The sequence below is a fragment of the Thalassophryne amazonica genome, chromosome 21 (assembly GCF_902500255.1).
Source record: "Thalassophryne amazonica chromosome 21, fThaAma1.1, whole genome shotgun sequence".
NCBI lineage: Eukaryota > Metazoa > Chordata > Actinopteri > Batrachoidiformes > Batrachoididae > Thalassophryne > Thalassophryne amazonica.
In genome coordinates this window covers 31,632,440-31,658,638 of record NC_047123.1, presented here as the reverse complement: position 1 = coordinate 31,658,638, position 26,199 = coordinate 31,632,440, and the positions used below count along the sequence as shown (strand labels likewise).

At 41.3% G+C, this 26,199-nt stretch overlaps 1 protein-coding gene across 1 annotated transcript in view; it reads right to left on the bottom strand.

Annotated features, from left to right (window-relative positions):
* Window positions 1–22,992, bottom strand: part of runx2b (RUNX family transcription factor 2b) — a 74,811-nt gene extending 51,819 nt beyond the window's left edge. The window contains exon 1 of the mRNA XM_034162316.1: window positions 22,869–22,992. Coding sequence (XP_034018207.1) covers window positions 22,869–22,926 — 58 coding nt within the window. The 5' untranslated portion in view covers window positions 22,927–22,992. The remainder of the gene's footprint in view (window positions 1–22,868) is intronic.
* Between the last annotated feature and the right edge of the window lie 3,207 nt (window positions 22,993–26,199).

The window sequence follows — 26,199 nt, the reverse complement described above, 5'->3', positions numbered from 1 at the left end:
GAAAATGATTAGGTGTTTCATAATCCTTGAGGCAGGAAGTGAACCATTTGCTTCACAAAATGATTCACAGTTTGGAAATGCGTGAAGCAGTGAATGAACCAGTAACTTCATAAAATCATTCACTTACTGTCCAGTGCTCGAAAAACACATTAAAAAAGTACTTAAGAAAATGATTAGATATTTCATAATCCTCGAGGCAGGAAATGAACCATTTGCTTCGCAAAATGATTCACTGCTTTGAAATGAAATGCTCAAAAGAATCAATTAGACAATTACTCAAGTTCAGAATTTAGGGTTACAAAATCCTTGACAGTAAATTAATCAACAGCTTCATGAAATCATTAACTTTCTGAAAAATGTTCAAAAGTACAGAAAATAATTCAGCAAATAATTGTTTCAAAATGAAAAAAAATGCTGATTAAACTAATTGCGTCACAAAACAATCACCTAAACACTAAGTGCTTCACAAATGAATTCATGTTTTTGGAAATGCTTAGAAAAATATAGACCAGTTGCTTCATAAAGTGATTCACCTTTTGCAAATGCTCAAAAAAGAACACAAAATAAAAATATTGTTTCAAAATCACAAATTTCTGAATGAACGAAATATTTCGCAGAATGATTCACTGTCTTAAATGCTTAAAACAGCAAATGATCAACTGCTTTTTATTTTATTTTTATATGTGTAAAAGCTTGAAACAGTGTGCAGAATAATTCAGGTCAAAATCAAAATAATTGTCCCATAATGCATGAAAACACAATGAAAAATGGTTTCAGAAAATGATTCACTCTGAAAATTAACATATTATATTAACTCCTAAAAAAGTTGAAAAAGTTGAAAACAGTAAATGAAACTATTACTCATTGTTTCAAAATCCTTGATACACTAAAGTAAACAATTACTTCATTGTTTCATTGCTTTGACACAGTGAGAACATGAGCCGAATCAATTGCTTCATAAATTATTTTGTCAAAATGCTGAAAACGGTAAATCAAATAATGACGTCACATTTTTTTCAAGTTTAAACCTTAAATTGCTTTAATGCTTCATTGTCTTGAAATGTTTGAAACAGTAAATGGAACAATTACTTCAGAAAATGTCATATTGTTTCCAAACACTTGACAAACCTATGACGGCGATTTCTCCATGACACCATCCCGCCTCCCTCCTGACCCATTTTGTCTTTGTGGCGCTGCGAGAAAATACCTTTAGAATCATGACGGATATTTGGCGGCTCTATTCTATGCAACGTCCGTGTCATTACCTATGCTATTATTAGTCCGTCACTTTAATTCAAGCGCTCTACCAATCAAGTTTTTCCTGGAGCAGCCTTTCCCAACGTATCCCCAAGGTGCGCTAGGTTTCCCTTAAACCCATCTATCACTCAATCACAACTGATGGTGCTATTAATCAAACAATGAGCCTGTTCCTTGGAGACCAGTTTGACGGTTTGGCTCGAAGGAAACGCACCGTATCCAGGAGTGGTACTGGACCTCGTCTGGGAACAGGAACCCTGTAAAGAGCGTTTTTCTTGGACAGAGATCCTCTGTAGGTGCTAAAGACAATACAGACACTTGGGCTAGGCCAACATTCCACTTTACACTTTTTTCTGTCCTCTGTGTATTTCACCGGTCTACTTCCCTTCTGCAAACTAGCCGGATAGTTTCAAAATATTTATAGTACATCAACAAGACATGCTGTTCTCATGTATCCGGGACCGTTTAGCCACTGTGTTCATTATGCGAGGTAAAACTAATACCAGATTTATAGAGGGAGATTTCTCTCTGTTCTCCCTGTCCGTGTAGTAGATTGAGGATGATTTATGCGAGGCGAGGAGGCATAGGCAAGATGTATAGAGTGACTACAGACGGAGGCAAACAGGCAGCAGCCCAGACTAGCGGTCGCAGGGGGGCTATCCGCTAACGCCAGGCTGTTTCCCCTGCTCCCGTTTGTAGCAGGGTGAAGGAAAGGATGATGGCAGGGAGGGCACCGAGACAGAGAAAAGGGCAAATCAGTGTATATTTCTTTCTTTAAAAATAAAAAATAAAAAATCCCCCATTATGAGGGACATTAAAGCCACACATGTGATATGCATCATAATTTAAGTAATTTTGCACCTGACCGTCCATCCATGTGTGATTTCAAGGGTTTTATACCTAACTGGGTGGAATGATTGAGTTTGAGTCAAGGACAAATAGAAACAGTTAAAAGTCAAGGTCACTGGCCAAAGTCAAAAACTGGGCCTAATGCTTTTATTTTGGAATGACTACTTTAAAGAGTTGGTTAAACATGCACGTATGATTATTAAACACTAATATGACACCAAATATCACTTTTCTATTGGTTGCATGACCTTTACCCTTAAGTGACCTTGAATGAGCAGTTTGGAGCCAATATGGATTAAATATAGTGGATGGATTGTTTTATTTAAAGGTAAAGTGGTTCAGTTGTGGACAGAATTGACCAAATGTCAAGATCCCAAAGAGTTATATGTTCGGGTATCACTGAATCACAAATAATTAATTTATATGACTCTGTGTCAAACACGTAAAGCATGCACGTTGTACTCTCTGAGTGCCCCTTTCTGTTAAAGATGGAACACAACTGATTTATTGGAATAAAGCATTCTGATTTTATGTAATAAATCATGTGGGCACTTACTGCCTCCTACTGGTTGTATGAAGGCAGTAACATTTAACAGCCCTTAGTGGTTGTTCAAAGCACCCTCTTTTGTTTTTGCACTGTGTGAGGAAACCCAACAGGAATACACAGTAACTTGATTCATACGGAACCGTTTGGAGGTGCGCCACTACACGCCATTAACAACTACACACATTTCATAGCAGGTTACATCAGATCAGGCCTCCATGCTGGTGCTGAACATTGCTGCATCCACCTCCCTAAGGAATAGCCCTGGACCGTGGTTGGCAACTGCCACCCAAGCAGACCACCAGTCCATTCCCACCGCTCTAAAATAGCCGTCTAATTGCCGCTGCCGGATGTCTCTTCGATCTGATCCAGTTGCTGGGTTCTCAGGATCGAGGTACCCTACGTGTGAACTGGATGAATGCTCTACCAATTGCATTCGAAACACATGACCTTAACGCAAGTAGCAGTAGCCCGTAGGTGCCGGTGCTTATCCCCGGATTCCGTATTGTGAAGCAGATGAGTGTTTAAAACTCCCGCTGGATGGGACACCAGTCCAACACAGGTTACTTCTCCAGCCTAGGTTGGTGCACATTTTCAGCTGAGTGGACTGAGACAATGTAGATGAAGCATCTTGTCCAAGGACTCAGACAAGTGTCTGAGAAGTGATGGAGAATAAACTCAGGTCTACATTGTGGTAGCCCAATTCCTAACCCTAACCCGCTGAGCAACCTACTCCATTTTCTAGCAAGATTAACAAAAAACAAAATCTGTCAGGCGCTAATCCAGGTTTATGGAATCTAGCTGGTTTGTATGCGACAGAGTGTCAAAGTGTCCCTGAGAAAAACACTAAACCTCATGAGTACTCGGTGTTGGATGCACTGAACCTCCACATGAAAGTGGGACAAGACGTAGAAGAACAAGTCACCAGATACCAGGTCAACCAATCACTTTGGCAACACCCTCACTTTAAAATGCCACTACATGAACCTTAAAGCAACAATGTGCAGGATTTACTGTCATCTAGTGGTGAGATGGCAGACTGCATTACGTCATTGAATGTCATAATATTTTCGCTTCTTTGTCAACAAGCATTCACACTCCCTTATCTTCTCTTGTGCAAAGCAACAAGTATGAGTCTCCATGTGAAAAAAAGAGCATTCTCAAATCTGTTAGACTGCGCTAGCAACTAGAAGGCAATGTATAGGGGAGCAGCCATTCACTTGTTTGGTTTTTTCTTCAGACTTCCAGCCCCACTACAAAATGCAATATGACAGAGTAACTATATTTGCCTTTTGGGCTACTGTATCAACATGGAGGTGCAACATGGCAGCCTCCACGAGGGGGCCCACTCCCGTATAGATACGAAAGGCTCATTCTAAGCTCTTGAAAACACACTGATTCATTGCTGCAGGAAATTATACACCAATGAACAGATGGTCATGCGATAAATTGGCATCCTGGCCAGGGTGTACCCCGCCTCACACCCTAAGACTGCCAGGATAGACTCCAGCTACTCCGCCCCCACCCCCACCCCCACCCCGTGACCCTTAACAGGTAGAAAAAGGATGGATGGATGGATGGCAGAACAGATGGTTCTCAGATCTCATTTGCGCTAATAAATACCACTAAATCCTGCACACTGTAGCTTAAAAGAAAGGCTGACCTGATGCATATTCAGCATTTTTGTTTAACTGACAGTCTTTTACTGTTAAAAAAAAGTCTTGGCAACACTTTTTTGCTCCATTTCAGGGGCATAACAAGCATCAAAACTGTCAGTCAGCATGTCTGACACTCCAGGAGCCAATCGGGCAAACAGGAAATGAAATCGGTCTTTAACGGTACTGGGCAGGCGTCATCGCCCAGCTTCCGAAGGTTTGGATCTCTCCCTTGCTTTTCAGCTCACTATGCTTCCCGGTGGAGCCGTTCCAACACACAAAGTCTGAACCCTGTAACCTGGAACTATTAGATGAAACTCTAAACCATTTAGACGTGGAAGCTGCCCGGGGTTCTTTTGGCTGGTGCAACTGTAGAGACGTCTCAAGTGCCCACTGAGAACTACAGTGCGCAGAATGAGTTAATAAGTGATGTGGCGTGTGTCACAGCTTTTGCCCAGATCCATAGCCTGTAATTACACCAAGCCTATTAGGCCACTGGTCAGAAATGACTCACAGCAAGGTAAGAGGGAGGAAAGGATGCACGCATGGGCTTTACTTTCATCGCTTCCAGCCAGAGATGAAATCCATCGTGGTTATCTTTCACAGCGAGGGCTCAAATTCAAGAAAACATCTTGAATGTTGGGAGGAAAACATGATTTCACAGAAAATACACCACTTGATGTCCGATTACAAGACCTATAAGATTTTCCACACGAGTCAGAATTCCCCGGTTTATTCCAGGACACGGCGTTTTTGTGTCATGTCTGAGAGTCGGATGACGCCGACTTTATAGCGCTGCTACATGGAGCTCCAAAGCGGAGGAGACTCATCGACTGCCGATTCCCAGGAGGGATGTCAATTACGTTGTGAAACGCTGTCCTTCAAACAAACCCGATTCTGTGGTGTTGCATTATGGCAGAGCTGAGAATTCACATGTCACACATAAAATAAAAAATAAAGAAAATCCTTTGCTGGCAACAGGCTTTTTGGGATGTGGTCTTTGGGTTGACAATTAAATTGTTCACTCGGAATATTCTGTCACCCTGGAAGCATGAGATTTATAGGGAATAATTTCACAAGAGCTGATTATCTTAAAGTTGAAAGTGGATGCTGAAGAGCAACACGTCACGCAGAGATGTTTTTGGATGCTGGAGCGAGCAACAAGCACCCCCCAGTAGTTGCAGAACTCATTTCTAGACAATAAAAAGAAGAACTGTTTCTATCCTTGAATACCGTTTAACCTTTTTTGACCTCTGGATGCTTTTGAACAATTTACAGTGCATCCAGAAAGTATTCACAGCACTTCACTGTTTCCACATTTTGTTATGTTACAGCCTTATTCCAAAATAGATTCAATTCATTTTTTCCCCTCAAAATTCTCCACACAATACCCCATAATGACAATGTGGAAAACGCTTTTTGAGATATTTGCAAATTTATCACAAAAAACTAAGAAATCTCATGTACATAAGTATTCACAGCCTTTGCCATGAAGCTCAAAATTGAGCTCATGTGCTTCCTGTTTCCACTGATCTTCCTTGAGATGTTTCTACAGCTTAATTGGAGTCCACCTGGGATAAATTCAGTTGATTGGACATGATTTGGAAAAGCGCACATCTGTCTACATATAAGGTCCCACAGTTGACAGTCAGAGCACAAACCAAGCATGAAGTCAAAGGAATTGTCTGTAGACCTCTCAGACAGGATTGTCTGGAAGCACAAATCTGGGGAAGGGTACAGAAACCTTTCTGCTGCTTTGAAGGTCCCAGTGAGCACAGTGGCCTCCATCATCTGTAAATGGAAGAAGTTCAGATTCACCTGGACTCTTCCTTGAGCTGGACGCCCGTCTAAACTGAGCAATCAGGGGAGAAGGGCCTTAGTCAGGGGGGTGGCCAAGAACCCAGTGGTCACTGTGTCACAGCTCCTGCATTCCTCTGTGGAGGGAGGAGAACCTATAAGAAGGACAACCATCTCTGCAGCAATCCACCAATCAGGCCTGTATGGTAGAGTGGCCAGATGGAAGCCACTCCTTATTAAAAGGCACATGGCAGCCCACCTGGAGTTTGACAAAAGGCACCTGAAGGACTCCTAGACCATGAGAAACAAAATTCTCTGGTCTGATGAGACAAAGATTGAACTCTTTGGTGTCAATGTCAGGCATCATATTTGGAGGAAACCAGGGACCATCCCTACAATGAAGCATTGTGGTGGCAGCATCATGCTGTGGGGATGTTTTTCAGTGGCAGGAACTGGGAGACTAGTCAGGATTGAGGGAAAGATGAAGCGATGCAGCGATGTACGGCGACATCCTGGATGAAAACCTGCTCCAGAGCGCTCTTGACCTCAGACTGTGGCGACAGTTCATCTTTGAGCAGGACAGTGACCCTAAGCACACAGCCAAGATGTGAATATTGATCACTACTGCAAAATATCTGACCTCTTATGTCATCTAAAAAGCAGACTTCATTCTTTTCCTGGTGCTTTTAGAATCTTTAAAGGGGTCATGTCATATAAAAAACATATTTTATGATTAAATACAGTTGATGTTTAATATTAAACACACCAAAATCCTACGTGTAAGATGTAGAAACTCACCTGCTATAAGCATAATTTAAGCTTGTTGTAGACTTTTGTGGTATATATATCTCAGAAAGGGGGCGTGGCTTGCAGCAGCTCCTTTCTATTTAAAGGAACAGGCACAGAAATGGAGTGTTTTTATAGGATGCATTTCCGTGTCTATGGTTTGTTTTTGCTCAAAACATTCACATCTTTTTTAAGCACAGCCATATCAGTTTGTTGAACGCGCATATAATACGACCCCTGTAACCCTCGTAATGTGGCGTGTGTGTGTGTGTTTCTGCTTTGCAGTGTGTTGCAGCAGTAAAGGAGCTGGCTCAGAGATTCTGGTTAACCAGACTATAATTTGGAGGCCCAGTGAAGACTCCCAGCAGCCTCTCACTGTTTGTTTACCAGAGAGACCAACTTCACCGTTTCTGCTGCATCTGCAGAGTCCTGCAGGAAAGGGTGTGTTGTATCTGTCTGGGTCTGTGTGTGCAATACACCACTCATGTGAAAGTGACATTTGGTGAAATAGTTTTTAAACAATATTCTTTTATAATGGCTCATAAACCATGTAGAATTTGTTTGCATTGTTGGCCAGGCTGTAAAAAATACACAATTATGGAACAATTTGCCATTCCGTCAATGTGATTGTGGAATATGGGCATTGATTTCTGCATAGGGGTGAGAGGGCAATGACTTCCTTCCATAGGCTTAGTTAAGGGGGTGGATTTCCGATTTATAAGCTCCACGAAACATTAATTTGACAATTGCTTTAGAAATGAAACCATGGTTTTGAACTGTGAAAACAAACCAAACAAACAACCTGTTTTGGAAAAGTGATCCACTGTTTTGAAATGCTCGAAGCACTAAATGAAACTATTAATTTGTGAAATGATTCAGTGTTTCAAAATACTCAACTCACTGACTGAAGCAATTGGTTCAGAGAAACAACCATAGCTTGGTAATGTTTAAAATGAAAAATAAACCTACAGCTTCAAAAGTAATTCAGCATTTTTAGCTTTAAAATGCTAAAAAGTGGCAAATAAAACAACTGCTTCAGAAAGTTTTAATGTTTTGAAGATACATTAAAAATGCTTTCGATGATTAAGTCAAGTGCACAGTTGGGATTTCTTGATTTAGAAAATGTGTCCCCTCTTTTGAATGTTCAAAAAGCAAATTTAATAAAAGTCATGGTTTTAAAATCCTTGACACACAATTAAATTACTGTTTCGGAAAATCATTCTTTGTTTCAAAGTATGTAATGAACTAATTTCTCCAGAAATGGGGGGAAAAAAATCCATGACTTCAAATTATCATAACAGTGCCAATACAATGCAAAATATATGAATTTGTTTCCTAAGGTCAGGCGCCGTCAAACCACGCCAAAGTTTACAGTGTCAAGATATTAAAATTCTATGCAAAATTGTATTTTACTGGGAAACATACACAGAGCATAATGGATGATGCATTACGGAAAATATATCCACACTAAAGCTTAATTAAAAACTTAAATAAGTAATTAAATGATATACAAGGTCTCTTAGATAATAAACCGACCCTTTTATTATTATTTTTTAACTATATGGCTTTGAATGACATGCGATTCCACCAATCATGCTTGAACCCTCGTGCGCATGCGTGAGTTTTTTCACGCGTGTCGGTGACGTCATTTCCCTGTGGGCAGGCCTTGAGTGAGATGTGGTCCCGCCCTCTCGGCTGAATTCCTTTGTTTCACACGCTGCTCGAGACGGCACGCGTTGCTTTATCAAAATTTTTTCTGGACCTGTGAGGAATATCCGAGTGGACACTATTTGAGAAATTAAGCTGGTTTTCGGTGAAAAGTTTAACGGCTGATGAGAGATTATGGGGTGTTTCTGTCGGTGTAAGGACTTCCCACGGAGCGGGACGTCGTGCAGCGCTTCCAGGCGCCGTCGTCGGCCTGTTTCGAGCTGAAAACATCCTAATTTAAGGCTTAATTCACCCAGGACGTCGTGAGAGAACAGAGAAGATTCAGAAGAGGCCGGTATGAGGACTTTATGCGGACATTCCACTGTTTAAGGACATTTTTTAATGAAAGACGTGCGTGCAAATTCGCCGAGTCGTTTCCGTGATGACTCGACGAATCTGTGTGCGCCGCGACAGGAAAAACACCTCCGTGTTGAAAACCATTTGTAAAATTCAGGCGGCTTTTGATGGTTTTCAACAAGTGAGTAACTGAGGAATTGTTTAACAACTTGGGCATGTTCCAACTTGCCCGTTAAGGTTTCCAACGGAGGTGTTTTTCCTGTCGCGACCCCCCGCGGTCGGGTCCGGCCCGACATGCGACTCTGCCCGCACGTTCTTTCATTACAAAATGTCCGTTAACAATGGAATGTCCAAATAAACTCCTCATGCCGATTTCTTCTGAAAGTTCTCTGTTCTCTGACGACTTACTGGGTCAACAGAGCCTGAAATGTGGAAGTTTTCAACTTGAAACGGCGAGACGCTGCCGCCTCGAAGCGCAGATCGCCGTCAGGCGCCGTGGGCCGTCCTTAAAGCGACACTACCAGACCAAAATCTCTCATCAGCCGTTAAAATTTTTACCGTAAACCAGCTGAATTTATCGAATGGTGTCCACTCAGTTGTGCCTTACAGCTTTGAAAAAATTTTGATCAAACAAAGCAGCACTCTCTGAGCCATTCCTAAACAATGAAAAAAACGACGAGAGGGTGGGCGACTCCTCACTCAAAGACTGCCCACAGGCGAATGACGTAACTGACAGGCGTGAAAAAACTCTCGCATGCCCACGAGGGTTCAAGCATGTCTGATGTAATCACACGTGATTCAAATCCATATGGTTTTTGAAAAAAATAATAAGCTCAGATACTTTTCTAATAGACCTCGTATGTTTACAATTTTATGTTGTGTCATACAGCAATCTGTCAAAATATCAAATTTAAAAAACAATTATACAAAAACACAAATTTCTATTTGCTCATCTCTCTTCTACTCAGACAATATTAAATATTATTATTGTTCAACGTGACCCCGGGTTTACAGTATTAACGATTTTCATTCACAGTTGACCTTTCCCGTAAAGTGAAACCAGTTATGTGTTAACTCATCTATCGTAAAAAGTGCTGGAGTCCCATCAGTGGTTGGAGTTATGAGTCTGGATCTCATTTCAATGTCAGAAAGTCTATGTTGATTTTGAAATTGAGAACTCACTGTTGATTTGAAACTTGTGCAACCTATGAAATGGAAAAAGTGTCCATATAGAAAAGCTTTTGATATGTGAGAGTGAGAGGTTTTCTGGTGAGGAAATGGACCTGCATGCAAAGCATCACAGCGTGTGAGCAAATTATTTACAGGAACTCCCCGAGGTGAAGCAAATGACCAACTGCCTCCTTATCCCACTAGCTGCAAAAAGTCAATGGTGTCAAAAAGCTGATGCCTTGAAGAGAATGGATTGTACGCTACATAACACAAGCTAAAAAGAGACTCTACACTGCAAAAATGTAAATATATTTGTCTAATAAGTCAAAACATCAAAATAGCCTTCATATAGGACACAATCACTTGACAAGTAAAATTTCAGGAAGATATAAAGGCTTTAATTTTTAGATAATACATCCCAAAAATCTGATGCAAAAGATTCTTGCAACAACTTTTGAGCCATACCTTTGATTTAACCAGTTTTTGTTTTTTGTTTTTTGGTTGTTTTTTTTTTTTTTTGACTCACCATAAGAGTTTTGAATTGGTGTGTTACTATAAAACTGAAACACTTCCAAACTATGTCACAAAATATAACTCGGAAATTAATGTTTTCAGCTAATTAAAACCTTATTTCAAGAAACCTTCTTGAATTTTACCATTTAACAACAACAATTTAACAAACCTTCAATGAATTTTCTCAGTTCCATTGGCAGAATATTTTGTGCTAGTTACAAGTTCAAAACACAGTGTGTTCATGAAAATTCAGTAATTATATCTTATATATTATATTCCAATTCTAAGGTGAAACTATGCTAGTATACTATGGTATATCTAAATATCTAAAAGGAAGAGTAAAATAGAAGAGCAGAAAAGAGTAGAGTTGAGCCACTTAGGTGCCTGGTCTTGAGAACCAGGGATGGTAGGTTGAAAAGATTTTTTTATCCCATGGGAACTCTCCCTACCCACCCAAGCGGCTCAAGAAAAAGGATATATATAATAATAAATAGTGTTTTATTAGTGTTTTTAGTCATGTTTTTGCTGACAAAACTCACTTTAAATGATATTTTTCTCATATTGGGAGCCATTACATCTTACATCCATCTCACATGACTCAAAACAAGATGTTTCTAAGAAATTTAAAATGTACTATCAAAAAAAAAACAAAAAAATTTGCTTGTTAAACCATTGTGTCTTATAGTAAGTGATTCAATATTTTGACAAAAAAATAATAAATTGATAAATATACGAGTATTTTTGCAATACAGGTATTCAGGGTTCCCTGTGATAGACCGGCACCCTGTCCAGTGTTCACCCCACCTCACGCGCCCCATGACTGCTGGGATAGGCTCCAGCCCCCCATGACCCTTAATTGGAGTAAGTGGGTATAGAAAATGAATGAATGGATGGATGGATTATTCAGAGGTACGATAATTGTCATTTACAATTCACATCTTTGTAAGCAGTTAAATCCAGAATGTCCCAATTAATCTTTGACATAAACTTCCCATATGGACAAAAAGAATAAATGTTTTCCCATTTGTAAGTGACAGTAAATCACAGCTACAACACCCATATGCCATCCCCGCTTCCTCCAACGTAAGCTTTATCATGAATAAGAAAACAGAAAGCTTCACAAAAAACATCCTCGCATTAAAAAGTGTTTGTCAGCAAAAAAAAAAAAAAAAAGAAAAAAAAAAAGACTGCTATTTCTGTTTGTGCTGAAAAGAATTCTCCTGAGACTTAAACTGCTCGCTTTCTGTCCCAATTGGCTTTTTTTTCCCCTTCCTGTTGCCTCCCAAGCTGGAATAAAAAGAAAACAATGCAATTCAACGCGCGGAGCTCTAAGCCTGTCATTTAACTGCGACTTTGAATCGTCTGCGCTCTGTGTGAGCTGTTTTCTTTCACACACACAGAGAGAGAATTGTTGCAGCATCCTAAATTTCCATCACCAGAGCGAGAGAGACATGACGGAGGAGGAAGGTTCAAAATATCACTGTAATAAAATATTCCTGCTCCTCTGGGAGCCTCGTTTGCTCATTCAGCATCAGGAGAAGTGAAGCGGAAAATGCCTCTTATTGGTCCCTGTCCAAAAGGAGAGCGAGGGAGACCCAATTCCTTTGAGGAAATACCAAAAAAAATCGAATGAAACAGAGCAACAGTTGCTGGAAAACTTTTTAACAGCGAGCTACAGACGACGGTAAGAGGGCAGCCGTCTGGGTGAGTGATGAGTTCCGAGCCCGAGGATCAGGCGGGATGGAGACTTTCATCAGCCTGAGCCGCTTGTTGGAACAAAATGATCAGTCTGAATCAACCTGAAAGCAAGTACTGCTTCTCCAAAAGTGCCGTCTCCAATCAACACCAGGTATTTCGCAGTGTTGTATCGACGCTATACGAGCAGAGATCGTTCAAAACTTTTGTGTTTGAACCAAATGCTGCTGCCAACTTGTAAAACATACAAGAACTTTAAAAAATTTTCGGCAGTGGTTGCGGATCATTGGCCAAACGATTGTTTTAGTAAACCGCATTGAGTTCAACATTGCGAAATTTTGACCAGTGTTGCTGTCGAGTTGTTACACCTAGAGTTCGAGTCGAGTCCCCAGTATTCAACTCTGAGTCAAGTCTAAGTTATAGGGTATTAACTACAGAAAAAAACCCACATTTTTGTCCTCAATTTCCGACTGAGAAAGTAATCAATCCTCAAGTCTGAATAACACCCCGCCATGTCCCGGTCACCAACTTCTGAGTCCAAACGCAGTCCATCCTTGAGTCGAAGTCAAGTTGTCATTTTACTGTAGCATTAAACATGATCATAGCTACCAATTTGTCCTGCTACATTATAATGATGTATTTAAAATAATAATAATAATAATGATCCATGTGCTCCTCACCAATTTCCAAGTCCTAATGCAGTCTGTCGTATCAACTGAGTTAAAGCCGAGTCATCAGTACTCATGTCCAAGTCACGTCATGAGTCTTTAAGCTAAACCTTCAACCTGAACCATCTTGAGTACCACAACTCCAATTTCTGACGCAAATTTGTGTCATCAACCAATCACAAGTTGCCTTGAGAAAATGCCAGTAAACAGTGTCCAAAACAGAGGCAGCTAATACTAGCTAGCTGCGCCACAGTCATTCCAAATGAGTATAATTCTGGTCAACCAAAGACACAACCCTTCCAAAAACAGATTAATGAAGTTTGCAGTCAGTTTTAAAACAAGACTTAATCACACAGATTAAGTCCTCTAATTGTTTGGTTATTATCAAGGTGGCAACTGAACTCAATTAGCCTAGTTGCTAGTGGCTGCAAGTCTGTGTGCTTGGCTAGTTAGCATGCAGCTGGCTCAACAACAAACTTGCTGAGCAAATAACGTATTCTAGTATGTTAATATAGTACATTATACTGCTACGCAGTCAGTGATATTAGTGCAAAATTTAAATGAGTAGTTTTCACATTAGATTTTAGCTCCAATAGCTGCACCTCAACCCTCCCAAAGCTAGCATGCTACAGAACATAAACACCATCACATTTTGCTAGACTACGAGGTCTGTCAATAAAGTATAGGTCCTTTTTATTTTTTTTTCAAAAACTATATGGATTTCATTCATATGTTTTTACGTCAGACATGCTTGAACCCTCGTGCGCATGCGTGAGTTTTTCCACGCCTGTCGGTGACGTCATTTGCCTGTGAGCACTCCTTGTGGGAGGAGTCGTCCAGCCCCTCGTCGGAATTCCTTTGTCTGAGAAGTTGCTGAGAGACTGGCGCTTTGTTTGATCAAAATTTTTTCTAAACCTGTGAGACACATCGAAGTGGACACGGTTCGATAAATTAAGCTGGTTTTCGGTGAAAATTTTAACGGCTGATGAGAGATTTTGAGGTGATACTGTCGCTTTAAGGACTTCCCACGGAGCGAGACGTCGCGCAGCGCTCCCAGGCGCCGTCGTCAGCCTGTTTCAAGCTGAAAACCTCCACATTTCAGGCTCTGTTGATCCAGGACGTCGTGAGAGAACAGAGAAGTTTCAGAAGAAGTTGGTTTCAGCATTTTATCCGGATATTCCACTGTTAAAGGAGATTTTTTAATAAAAGACGTGCGGACGGATTGCAGCGTTGGCTCGCAGCCGCCATGACGCTCCGCCACAGGAAAAACACCTCCGTTGGAAGCCTTAAGGACAAGCTGGAACATGTCCAGCTGTTAAACAATTTCTCATATACTCACTCCACTGAAAGCCATCAAAAGCCGCCTGGATTTTACAAATGGTTATCAACACGGAGTATCACCTCAAAATCTCTCATCAGCCGTTAAAATTTTCACCGAAAACCAGCTTAATTTATCGAACCATGTCCACTTCGATGTGTCTCACAGGTTTAGAAAAAATTTTGATCAAACAAAGCGCCAGTCTCTCAGCAACTTCTCAGACAAAGGAATTCCGATGAGGGGCTGGACGACTCCTCCCACAAGGAGTGCTCACAGGTGAATGACGTCACCGACAGGCGTGGAAAAACTCACGCATGCGCACGAGGGTTCAAGCATGTCTGACGTAAAAACATATGAATGAAATCCATATAGTTTTTGAAAAAAATTAAAAGGACCGTTACTTTATTGACAGCCCTCGTATATGGACATACGTGCTTTACTAAATACTTCCTAAAGGTCTTTTTTTATTTTAAAGGAATTCCCCTTTTGTTCTCGCTTTTCTCTCCAACTCTTTCTCTCTAGAGGTCACTTTACAAATGAGAGCCGCTAGCTTCCCCCTCACCTCCCAGGAGACTTGTGAAGATCAACTACATGCATTATTCCGAGTTCAAAGACTACCATCCCACTACACACACTCCCCCCGGCCTTTTTTTTTTGTCTCCTGGGAGTATTTAATTTCACCATCTACACACACATTTGTGTGTCTGTGTGTGTGTTTCACAGGTGGTACGGTGCTGGTGCCTCTGATTATTGCGGTGACCAAAGCGTCGCCGCCTCGTCACATTTGTCATCACCCCTTTTTCCTGAAAGCGTGGGTGGGAGGGGAATGATGGAGGGAGGACATGAGAGGAAGGAGGAAGGAAAGGGAAGCAGGGAGGGTTTAATGGGAAGTGGCCTCCCCCGCAGCGCCAGATGGGTGGTGGTTCGAAAGAGACGGTCTCTTGTGTTCTTGCTGGATGCCCTCTGAGTGCAAACCGATCCGTCCCTTTATAGCTCATCTCTTGGTCTCGTTTTTCTTTTAAAATATCTGGAATTGTCTCACATCTTGGAGCTCTTGGACCATCTTTAGAAGGTTTGTGTGGGTGTTGCCGAGTGGGTGGGCACTCTGGCTGTCAGGTGTATGTGATCTGTTGCATTCACGCCTCTGCACTGGAAGGGGCCCCACTGTGTGGGCCGGTAATATGAGCAAATTAGGAGATGGGGCCGGTGCCTTATTAATGACATGCTGTGCTCTCAGGTGCACCTTCAGCTATTGTTCCCTCCTCCGTGCACACCTTTCTTTTCTTCCGCTTAGACGACCCCGATCACATCTGCACCTCCTGCTCAACACCCACACGCCTTCTTAAGGTGCAGTGTGTGGATGCACAAACATGCACGCGCACACGCGGTGCACACGTGACGGGGACAACGGGAGGCGGATTGGTTCCAGGTGCCAGATTGAGTGAGAGCATTAATCAAGCAGACAGATCTTCCTGTCAAATAACTTGAGTGCGCACTGTGCTACATCTAGAAAGAAGTACATTTGCACATGAGCACCTCAACAAAACAACATTCAGAAAATTCCAAATTTTCCCCAAGTGTTTATTTTTGGTCCAAATTAATTTAATGCGGGAGTGTTGTTCAACAATCTAGAGTCCGTCTGTCTATTGACGCTGTTACATTATACATTTTGGTAAGCTACACTTCTGATCTGTCTCAGGTTAGGAATCTTTGGACCAATGAGGACCTATTAAGACTCAAGGTCATACTGTTGTTTATAAGCTACACAGAATGATGTTCCATAAATATTGGGGGGGGCGGGGAATCAAGCTGCACCTTTCAAATTGCACACATTACAGCAGCACTGGATATGTTAAAATGCTCAAGGTTATGCTCTTGTTGCTTTTTGTTAGCTACTTTCTCTGAAATCAGAAATTACAAGGAGCAACGTTACTGCAATATGTTTAAAGAAGATAATCAGTTCATTTTCAAATCATATGTTTATACATCTTTGGAAAATTTGGGATGCTACAAGGTAGGTTCAAGGTCATGCTGCTGCTGATTGACCCTGGGTATGGTCAGTGGTGACAGGGATGATGGTGTCTGAAAACTTTTTTGAGGAAAACAATAAAGTTTCAGAAGCAGTATGATTATACGGAAGCTTATGGTCATACTTCTGATACTTCTGTTTTGACTAGTTTGTTTTGAGGCCAAGGTCTGTACTGATATATATATTTAGGATCTGGGGATGGAATCAAGCTATAGTTTAAACTTTAACTTTTTTTAAGGATATTTGGATAAATGAGAATATTAGTGAAGGTCAAGGTCATACTGCTATTCCTGCTGTTTGTGGCATTAAAGCCCATAGGAATAATGTTACCTGTATGTGTGTGTGTATATATATATATATATAAAATAAATGAATAAAATTAAGCCTCATTTTGCAAAAATTCTCATGTTTAAGGATCTTTGGCATTGTTAAGACCATTAATGAAGCCTCAGGGTCATGGATTTTCTTACTGATCTGCTTTGTCCTAAGTCAGTTTTCAAGGAGAATGATTTTGCCTGAATATGGTTTAAGTAAAAAAAAAAGGTATGTTTTTCAAAGGTTTCAGGGGCTCGGCATACATGAACAGTGCTATTAAAGCTCATGGCGATAATATTGTTTGCCTTTTATTTTTTTAATCTACATTTTGTAAGTGAATGAAATATAGTAACTAGCAAAGAAACATAGCATATGTTAAAAAAAAAAATCAGACTACACTTTTCCAATCTCATGTATCATTACATACATAAGGATATTTTTGTATCTCAAGGTCATACTGTACTGTTATTTTTGACTCCAACTCTGTGAAATCAGAGGACTCAAAGACGTACGCCGCCTCAATATGTTTTGAGAAACTAAATACTTCAAGCTACGCTTTTCAGATCTGTTCAAATTAAGAAACTATAAAACCTCAAGGTCTTACTCCTGGACATGACAAAACAGACTAACATACCCAATCGTTATGCATGAATAGACAGGAGCATGCAAATGCACGCAGCTTTCTTTGATATGCTTTTTAACAAAACAAGCATATAATAATTTTTACTGTAATAATCTCAACCTAGATTTTGTTTTGTCTGCCCATATATGGACTCTTAATGCCTGAGAATGTTTTTAACTGTAACTGAAGGATTTTAAAGTATTTTCACGGTAAGTATGTCTGATATCTTGATTTTTTTCATTCCTTTTAAAGATCTGCTGTGGCAAGGCAGAGTGAAAAAGCAAAAAACCAAAAGAATGTCTTTTTTTTTTTTTTTTTTAAATTGGCATTTTGCAGCACAAACATCTTAAGATGACTGCAAGAATCATTAGGTTTTTAAGCAATTCATCATTTTGTGAAAAGTCCTTAAACCTGCAATTATCTCCTTTACAAGTACTCATCAAATCCAGTTTTTACCGACAAATCTTTGGGATATACGTATATATATAAACATTTTTTTAAGTGTTAAAGTCAGACACCTCCACTGATCTACAGCCTAGTTACTGATCACAGTCAGAGCTCAGGGTCACACTTTGATGCTCCTCCATCCATCCTCAACCTTCCAGATGTTTATGTAAAATCCCACCGTTATCGTTACGCTTTGGCACGGGATTGTGGCAGAACAGGCGAGGCCTCATGTCAGGGTCATGCCATTACGGGCCGAACCCAAACATCCACCAGGCTTGACCCCTTTACAGAAACCCAAACCGTGTGAAGCAACTGAACAATGTCGTTCAGAATTCCCTGTGGTTTGCTTCATCGGCTCCGCAGGAAAACCGTGGTATGTCCTTCGACTTAAAATAAAAATCAGAATGGAAGAGAAGAAAAGACAGCATGAAACAGCCACAGAGGTCAAACTTTCATTCTGGTGTTCAGTTTCACGAGTGTGAACGTGTTCCAAGATAGACTCGTTTTCAAAGTGTAAGGTAGTTATTTCCTCTCTAAGGGCTTCCATCATTTGGGAAGGATGAAATGCTGCATGGCGTTTGTAGAAGGGTTCATACTGTAGGACATTTTGGAAAATACAGCTCACCAATTGTCTTCAAAACAAGCAGTGACCTGGGCGTGAGAAAAGAAAGAACCCACACCTGCTCCTAATTTCCATCACGCATGTGATAAGCTTATTCCCTGCAACAATCCAAGACACGTCCCGATGACACATCAGAGACACAAAACAAACCTGCTTTTCCTATAGATCTGGTAAATCAAATCCTCAAATCATTGACATGGAACCACAAGCACATGTAACCGTGACAGGTGGCTCAAAATACTTTTTACGGAATATGACCCCTTTAAGTGTGACCTCAAACGCTAATTTGGCACTGCAAAGATATGATCTATTTAAACATCACAAACTTTTATCAGCAATTTGAATCTCCAGCATCTTACAGTGAGCAAAACTAACTGTTATAATGCATCATGCTTTTGCAGTATTTATGCTGTATTATGATTTTTTTTCTGCCTTAATTTTTTCCAGAAAAGCATAAAACTGCTAATGCAGAGTGTCCGAGTATCATATGTTCCACCACAACTAACAGATTAAAGATCTTAGAGCATAAGAACACTAGGAGGTATATTTTACACAAACATTGCAATAGTCACTTAAAAAAAACTCTTCATTTCCATAAAATTAGCTATTTTGCTTCATAGTAAACTACTTTATTCATATGTTTACATTCATATAAGTACACAGTACCTACATATTTTATTTTTAAAGAATTTTTTGTGGTGTGTAAGATGTCTTGTTTCTTTTGTGGTGTACGGTAGCTCTGCAGGAGCACCCCCAATTTCATTGTACCCCCCGTACAATGACAATAAAGATTATTCTATTCTATTCTATTAGCATAACACTGGAAATCTGACCTTGATTTGTGACCTTCATCACCAACTGATTGTTGATAAACTCAAATGAATTCTTCTCAGCGATAGACTCAATGTACCTGCCAAGTTTGATCAGCATCATATTAGTCGTTCTTAAGATATCTTGCCTATTTTGCATGTTCTTAAGATACCTAACATATGTACAAATGCAGTTACACAGAAGCCAACGTGATTGTGTCACTAAAAACGTGGAGTTTGAATCAATGCTTCAATCTTCTGATGGTTAAACATACAACGCAGAATCAAAATGATCATGCAGGTCACGTTTTAATGATGGGCCACAATCTTCTGGTTTGTGGACCGTGTCTGGCCCTCGGGCTACTAGTTTGACACACTGTTTTATTTATGCCCTCATCAGATTTAAATCTCATTTTCTTTGGCACTAAACAGTAAAACATAAACAAAAACTGTTTCCACAATGTGCATATGATGGAGTATTTCATGCTGCTGCAGGTGTTCCTGCAACGCACCTTTAAGGTCATAATCAGGTCATTCACTGAAAACACAGACCAATTAATGCATCTCTGATTAAACACTGATCACATTAACACTCCCTAATTACCCTCAGGAATTCCGCGAACCCCCGGCACTTACAAGTCCTAATAGCTGGTGCGTTCACCACCGTGCAGTTTTACTGCATCAGTAAGACCCTGCTGGGATTAAATAACATGTTTGCCTCAGAGGTTCAATTAAGCATCGCTAAATAGAGTTCCTTTGAGGCTGACATTAAGGGGAAGAGTCTACGCGCTGCACAGTAGCAGCCAGTGAAGTGCTCAGATTTTTCACCCCCCCCCTTGGCTTTTCCAAATTACCTATTGATGAGTGGGCTTCACGTCTCCCAGGCTGGGTAGGAGGGAGGACGTCTGCCTCACTTTTAAGATGTCTCCAAGAAGCAGGCCTGTGGTTAGATCTAAGGCAACACTTATGCAACAGAAGCTGTCTTTCTCAAACGCATATATACGGTTTCTCTGCAAATCATCTCAGATTTTCTTCAGGGGGGGAAAGGTTTTCCACCCCGAACCTTCGGATATTTACCCAGATCCTTTTGATGGTGTTGATTTGTCTGCGTCAGATATTTTTCCTCCGCGGCTGCTCGATTTTACTGTACAATAATTGCTGCCATGACTTAATTGCCTATATGTAATTAAAGTTTGTAAATGTTCCCCGGAGAGGCACGGAGCCACACATGCTGAAGATTATTCTCACGTCTCCATCTCAGACATTATAAAAATGTATTTAAGGAAATCAAATTAAAAGAAGAAGAAGGAGAAGAAGAAAAAAAGCTTGATCTAAATAACAGCACAAATTTTAATGAGACACTCAATGATTTTATCAATGGAAATGTACGCAGAGGCCTCAATTAAGAATGTTTGAAGTCGAGGTGGAATAATGTGGCTTTGCATCTTTAGAAGGAAACATTTCGCAACTTGTGTGCCAGCGCCTGGTGGGAACTGGACAAAATGATGCAGCAAGGACACAAATTAATTTAGACACCATACAATCGCCTTATAAGACTGAAGGAGGATGCAACTTCTCCAACTTTGCAGGAACAGGAGCTTTAAATGTTAAATTCCTTTTAAAGTTGCATTTATTTGCAGAACAAATGCACAGTAGCCATTTTTATATTTATTACTGTAAAAGCAACAAAAAGCATCGGTGGCCTCGAAGTGCAAAATTATGCAATTGATTTATTGATTTATAAAACTAAAGGAGGATACAACTTCTCCAACTTTGCAAGAACAGGAGCTTTAAATGTTAAATTCCTTTTAAAGTTGCATTTTTTTGCAGAACAAATGCACAGTAGCCATTTTTATATTTATTACTGTAAAAGCAACAAAAAGCATCGGTGGCCTCGAAGTGCAAAATTATGCAATTGATTTATTGATTTATAAAACTAAAGGAGGATACAACTTCTCCAACTTTGCAAGAACAGGAGCTTTAAATGTTAAATTCCTTTTAAAGTTGCATTTTTTTGCAGAACAAATGCACAGTAGCCATTTTTATATTTATTACTGTAAAAGCAACAAAAAGCATCGGTGGCCTCGAAGTGCAAAATTATGCAATTGATTTATTGATTTATAAAACTAAAGGAGGATACAACTTCTCCAACTTTGCAAGAACAGGAGCTTTAAATGTTACATTCCTTTTAAAGTTGCATTTTTTTGCAGAACAAATGCACAGTAACCATCTCTGTATTTATTACTGTAAATGCAACAAAAAGCGTCGGTGGCCTCAAAGTGCAAAATCATGCAATTGATTTATTTTGATCAGCTATTATCTTTCGCCTTCATCGTGCACATCTACTCATTCCTGTGCAACGGCGACAGCGGCATGCTTCCAATTTCCTGCGGCACTTCTCCTTGCCGCGTCCCGCCTCCCCCTCAAGAGACACACCAAGAGGTCAGGGGTTAACGTGGTAATAGGTGGTGGTGATTGGTGGAAGACGCTCACTCTCTCCTGTTTTTTCAGAGCACATTAAGCCGCGCCGCTCCTGTGGAACAGGAGCCCAGAACAGCTGTGTCCGACTGCCGTGTGCACCCCCTGCCACCTCCTCCTCCTCCTCTGACTTCTTAAAATATAAATAAACAAAACAAAACAAAAAAAACAAACTTATTTTAAACATTTGATTTGGACAGCGGAGGAAAAGTTATGGACTGGAACATGTGTGTGTGTGTGTTTGAATGTATTAAACTGAGCCCCTCTCCTTGTCGGATGAGAGAGTTTGTTTAAATTAGAAAATGTGGCTGGTAAACCTGAAAACATCATTTATTTTGCTGACTGAATTAGACTGTGGAAAGGAGCTGTCACAATAAAACGCACCAGAACCAAAAACAGAGGCCACCGCCTGCCTTCCCAGGTTGTCGAAGACCACAATCTCAACAATCCTGCTCCAATTTGGATCGCCTTAACTAATAAATTACTTAAGACAAAATAAAAAAATCACTCCATTTAGAAGATAACATAATCCAGGAGGCTTCAAAGTCTTCACCTGATTTCCAAACATTTAATAAAGTGTGTGTAATAGTTATAATAAATCTAATTATTTCACGCAATTTCTTCTTCAATCCCCATTTGCTGTTAATTCTCTGCAGAAACTGACGTTCATTAATTAACCACGGCAGCGCCATCTGAACAAATTGAGGAAGCAATTAAAGACATTTTCTTGGCAAACTAATCAATACTTCTTCCTTCCACACAGCGGAGACACCCCAGAGCTGTGGGCGCCAAACAATCCGGTAATCCCACATCTTGTTCCAATGATCGACTGTAAACGCTGTAGCACAGCGACTGTTTACATTTGTCAAAAATATCGCGCGTGCTTTTTGTTTTGGGTTCCGCAATGCCGTCGCTTTGTAAATCTAAGGGTACATTGCACAAACATGTCATCTCGCTCTTGGAGAAATATTTATAAACACGGCCTAGAGTAAATAGTGCAATCTCTAAATGCGAGGAGCGTGTCTTTTTTGTAAATTTTTTTTTTTTTGGAAAGCCTTGATGATAGCCGAGTCTTTCCTCTACCACAAAAAAAAAAAAAAAAAGAAGCTTGGATCCTCATCAACCTCCAGTAGAGATGCAAATCTCCCAATTGGGTACAAGATCTAAACCCTTGAACCCAAACTCTTCGGGATCCCCAACTCCTGACCCAAAGTCCTTCTGGTGACCCTACAGCAAACCTAAGTCCAGATGCGGCGGTGGCGGCGGCTGGGTCCGTGAAGGAGTACTCACCCCAGAAGAAGTTTTGTTGACATGGTGTCACTGTGCTGAAGAGGCTGTTAGATGCCATAGCTGCCTCTGGTTGCAGCAAGCCCCACTTTTGTTCCTCTGCGGTTTCCGTGACCCTTGACACGTCCTAAACCGAGAGTACGCAGCATGTCATGAAGACGTTAAAAAAAAAGAAAAGAAGGCATCCACAAAAACATGCTTTTACATATCAACTATTTGGATGACCACAAGTAACGACCAGGTCTGGTTTTATAGGAAAAAAAAAACTGCAGAGGCAAATATCGCCTTTGCGGACAGATCAGATGGTGTCGGACTTGCTTGCTTGGCGAGTGTGGTTGGAACGTACTTACTCGCTTAGCGCCGTCCTTGTGACTGGAGCTGGCCCGCGACGATTAACCATTTACACTCCGGGTCACCCTCAAACACCAACCCCGAGCCGCACGTCTGTGGTTCTGTGGTTGTTTGGGAGGCGAGTGGAGCCCTCACACAACCCAAAAGGCACCAGCTTTAAAACTCGTCTCTTTCCTGCCCTCCATGTGCCGTCACTGGAGAGCCTGGGTCACGTGCCCTGTGATGTCATCACGGCAGAGCAGCTGAGTGGGACAGCCTACCGTTGTGGCTTTCTTCCCTCTCCTCTCCGGGCTCTTTTCCTTCCCCTCACTCCCTCGTTCCTCTGGCTCCCTCCTTCTTCCTTGCGCGTGGTCCGGCAGCGTTTCCAAGCTCTCAGGGGGATCGGGCGCTGACACTCCCATGAGTCAGGAAGCTTCAGCGGGGGCAGCTTGTTCAACCGCCCAAGCCTCCTCAGCATATGGGGAACAGCACTCTTGACTTCACCCTTTCATACCCCCCTCTCCCCCCTTCCCCCTTTCCCTCAGCTCCTTTAACAGGGCTGCCGAGCTGCTCCTGTCTGCCTCTGCTGAGTTTGGTAAGATTCGAGGGTGTGGGTGAGGAGCGAATGGCTGGCTGGCGGCGTGAGTGAATATGTGTGATATGTGTGTGAACATACAGCAAAGAGAACTGGTGGGGGGGGGGCGGAGGAGGAGGTGTGAAGCTCAGATTCTGCTTATTGGCAGAGGAGTACGTCTGAAGAGCTGCTTCAGAGCGGTTTACTGCAACCTTCTGAGCTTCACACTCTATCCGTGTTTCAGGCGGTTTATTGCGCTAATACTGCAATTACAGGGCGTGCACACGCCTCAACTGTGCACCAACTCTCTAAAAATGGAGCAGCCACTGATACACAAAAAAAAAATTCTCAAAGAAATGCAACTACTTTGCACAGAGACACAAATGAACCACTAAGTGAAACGGACCCGTTTTGCAGCTCAACCTCCTGCCACAGGATGGTGATAGATCAAAAAGTTGACAGATTCTTTTGCATTTCCACATTTGTACATAGCTACCCTACATCTGAAGTACATCAACTGTTACTCTAGCACATACTAAAAGTATGTAAGCGAGTAGAAGGGACAATTCTTACTGACGCGTATTCGCTTCAAAAACATTGTGTTTTTTGCAATACCAGACTTTTTAAATCAGTTTAACTTCCAAATGAAGTTCTTCTTCTTTGGATAACAGGCTCCAGCTGCATCATGGAATAGCGTAATGTTGGCCATTTGCACACTATGGAAGTAGTAGATCATCCAAGTACTACTGGACTACTACAAAATGCCTACTGAGTATTCGGACGCCATACAGATTGCAACATACTGATTTTTGCCTACTATGTAGTACACTAGTATGAGCAAGGGGGCAAAATCCAATCAGTTGTCTTTGTTGTGACACCTGGGTAACAGACCAAGTAGGGTATTGTCCGTTGGGGTGAAATACTGTGGGGACCTTGTGTGCCCAGTGGCCCCTACGGTAACTATGAAGGCCAAACAGGAACCCTGAACATGAGACAGCTAAGAAGTATCAGATGAAGCAAGAAGTCCTCAAGGGCTGATCAGGTGGAGGATGTGATGGCTTGTAACTCGAAGGCGGATGAAGGCTGCAGCAGGTCTTTCGAGCCTGATTATCTGGGATTTCCTAACAATCAGTCCAAGTTAAGGATCTGTCAAAGACCCTGTGTTTGTCAGTGTGCAACGGTATTCCCATGTTCAACAACCCAATGCACGGGCATCTCTAGATCAACCCAGTATTGAGATACCCCATATGGAAAGAGACAATCTTCCTCACCGCTGAGTATTCAGATGTAGTTGAGGAAGTAATACTGCTGTCAAGCTATTCGGCTACATTTGTTTAATTAGAAGAAGAAGAAACTTTATAGTGCGAAACACCCACTAATGGCCAATCCAAGTAATTATCAACAGGATTACTCAAAATGCATGAAGCAAAGTTGGTAAAAGTAACACACTAAATATAGGTTCACATCGAAGATCCATGTACCACCTTCATCAAACTTTTTGTCATGAAACAATGCATGAAGCACATCGTAGAAATCATAGATACAGCCAAAGAGTTGGTCTTTTATTGCCCCTTTAGTTTGCATTATTGAGTTTGCAAGCAGTCAGATGGTCACATATTTGTTTGGCTAAAGTAAGTTCAAACGGGACAACACTCATGTTCCTACAGCTCCGATTTTTCCGTAGCTTTCCAAGGATCCCCTGAGCTGCCCGGTGGATGAGTCCAGTTTTTACTTAGCATGATCTTTGATACTTGCATCCACATATCGAAATGTTTGATAAAAAGTGTTTTCAATGTACTATAAACTTCATGCAAAGAAAAAAAACCCCAGCATTTTTGCCCCACCCCCAAACATTCCAAACTTTTCACTATTGTGGCGCAATGCAAAAACAAAACAAAACAAAAAAACCCTCACATTTCAGCACACAGTGATGTTTTTATGAGGATAAGCAGCACTGGAGACATTTTTCTTGTTTCCCTCAGAGACCCGTCGTGAATCCAGAGTTAAGTGGCTCTCACATTAGCGTCAGACGGGGGCGATTCCTGTAAGAGACAGTAAATCATGGCCGTCCGCCTGTCTTCCCTCTGAAGAAGATGCCTTCTCACGATCTCAGTAACACAAACGCGCACATTCACACCATGCAGCGCCAGTGCAGGCACCAACAGCCCGCCGGCGCACGGTGCAGCACGGGTGACCCCATGAGAATCAAACGTGAATCATCAGGTGCAACACCTCACAGTTCGCCTTTGATCAGCAGGGTTTTGTTACGACAGATCAAATATGCAGACGGGGTGTTACAATCGAGGGAGAGGAATGTGTGGAATGAAACGCGGGAGTTCAGTCAGGTTTGGAAACATGTGTCAGTCACCGAGCGGCAGGCAAGACCGAGTAAGCAATAAAAACAAAGAACCGTCCCTCATTTATGATGGT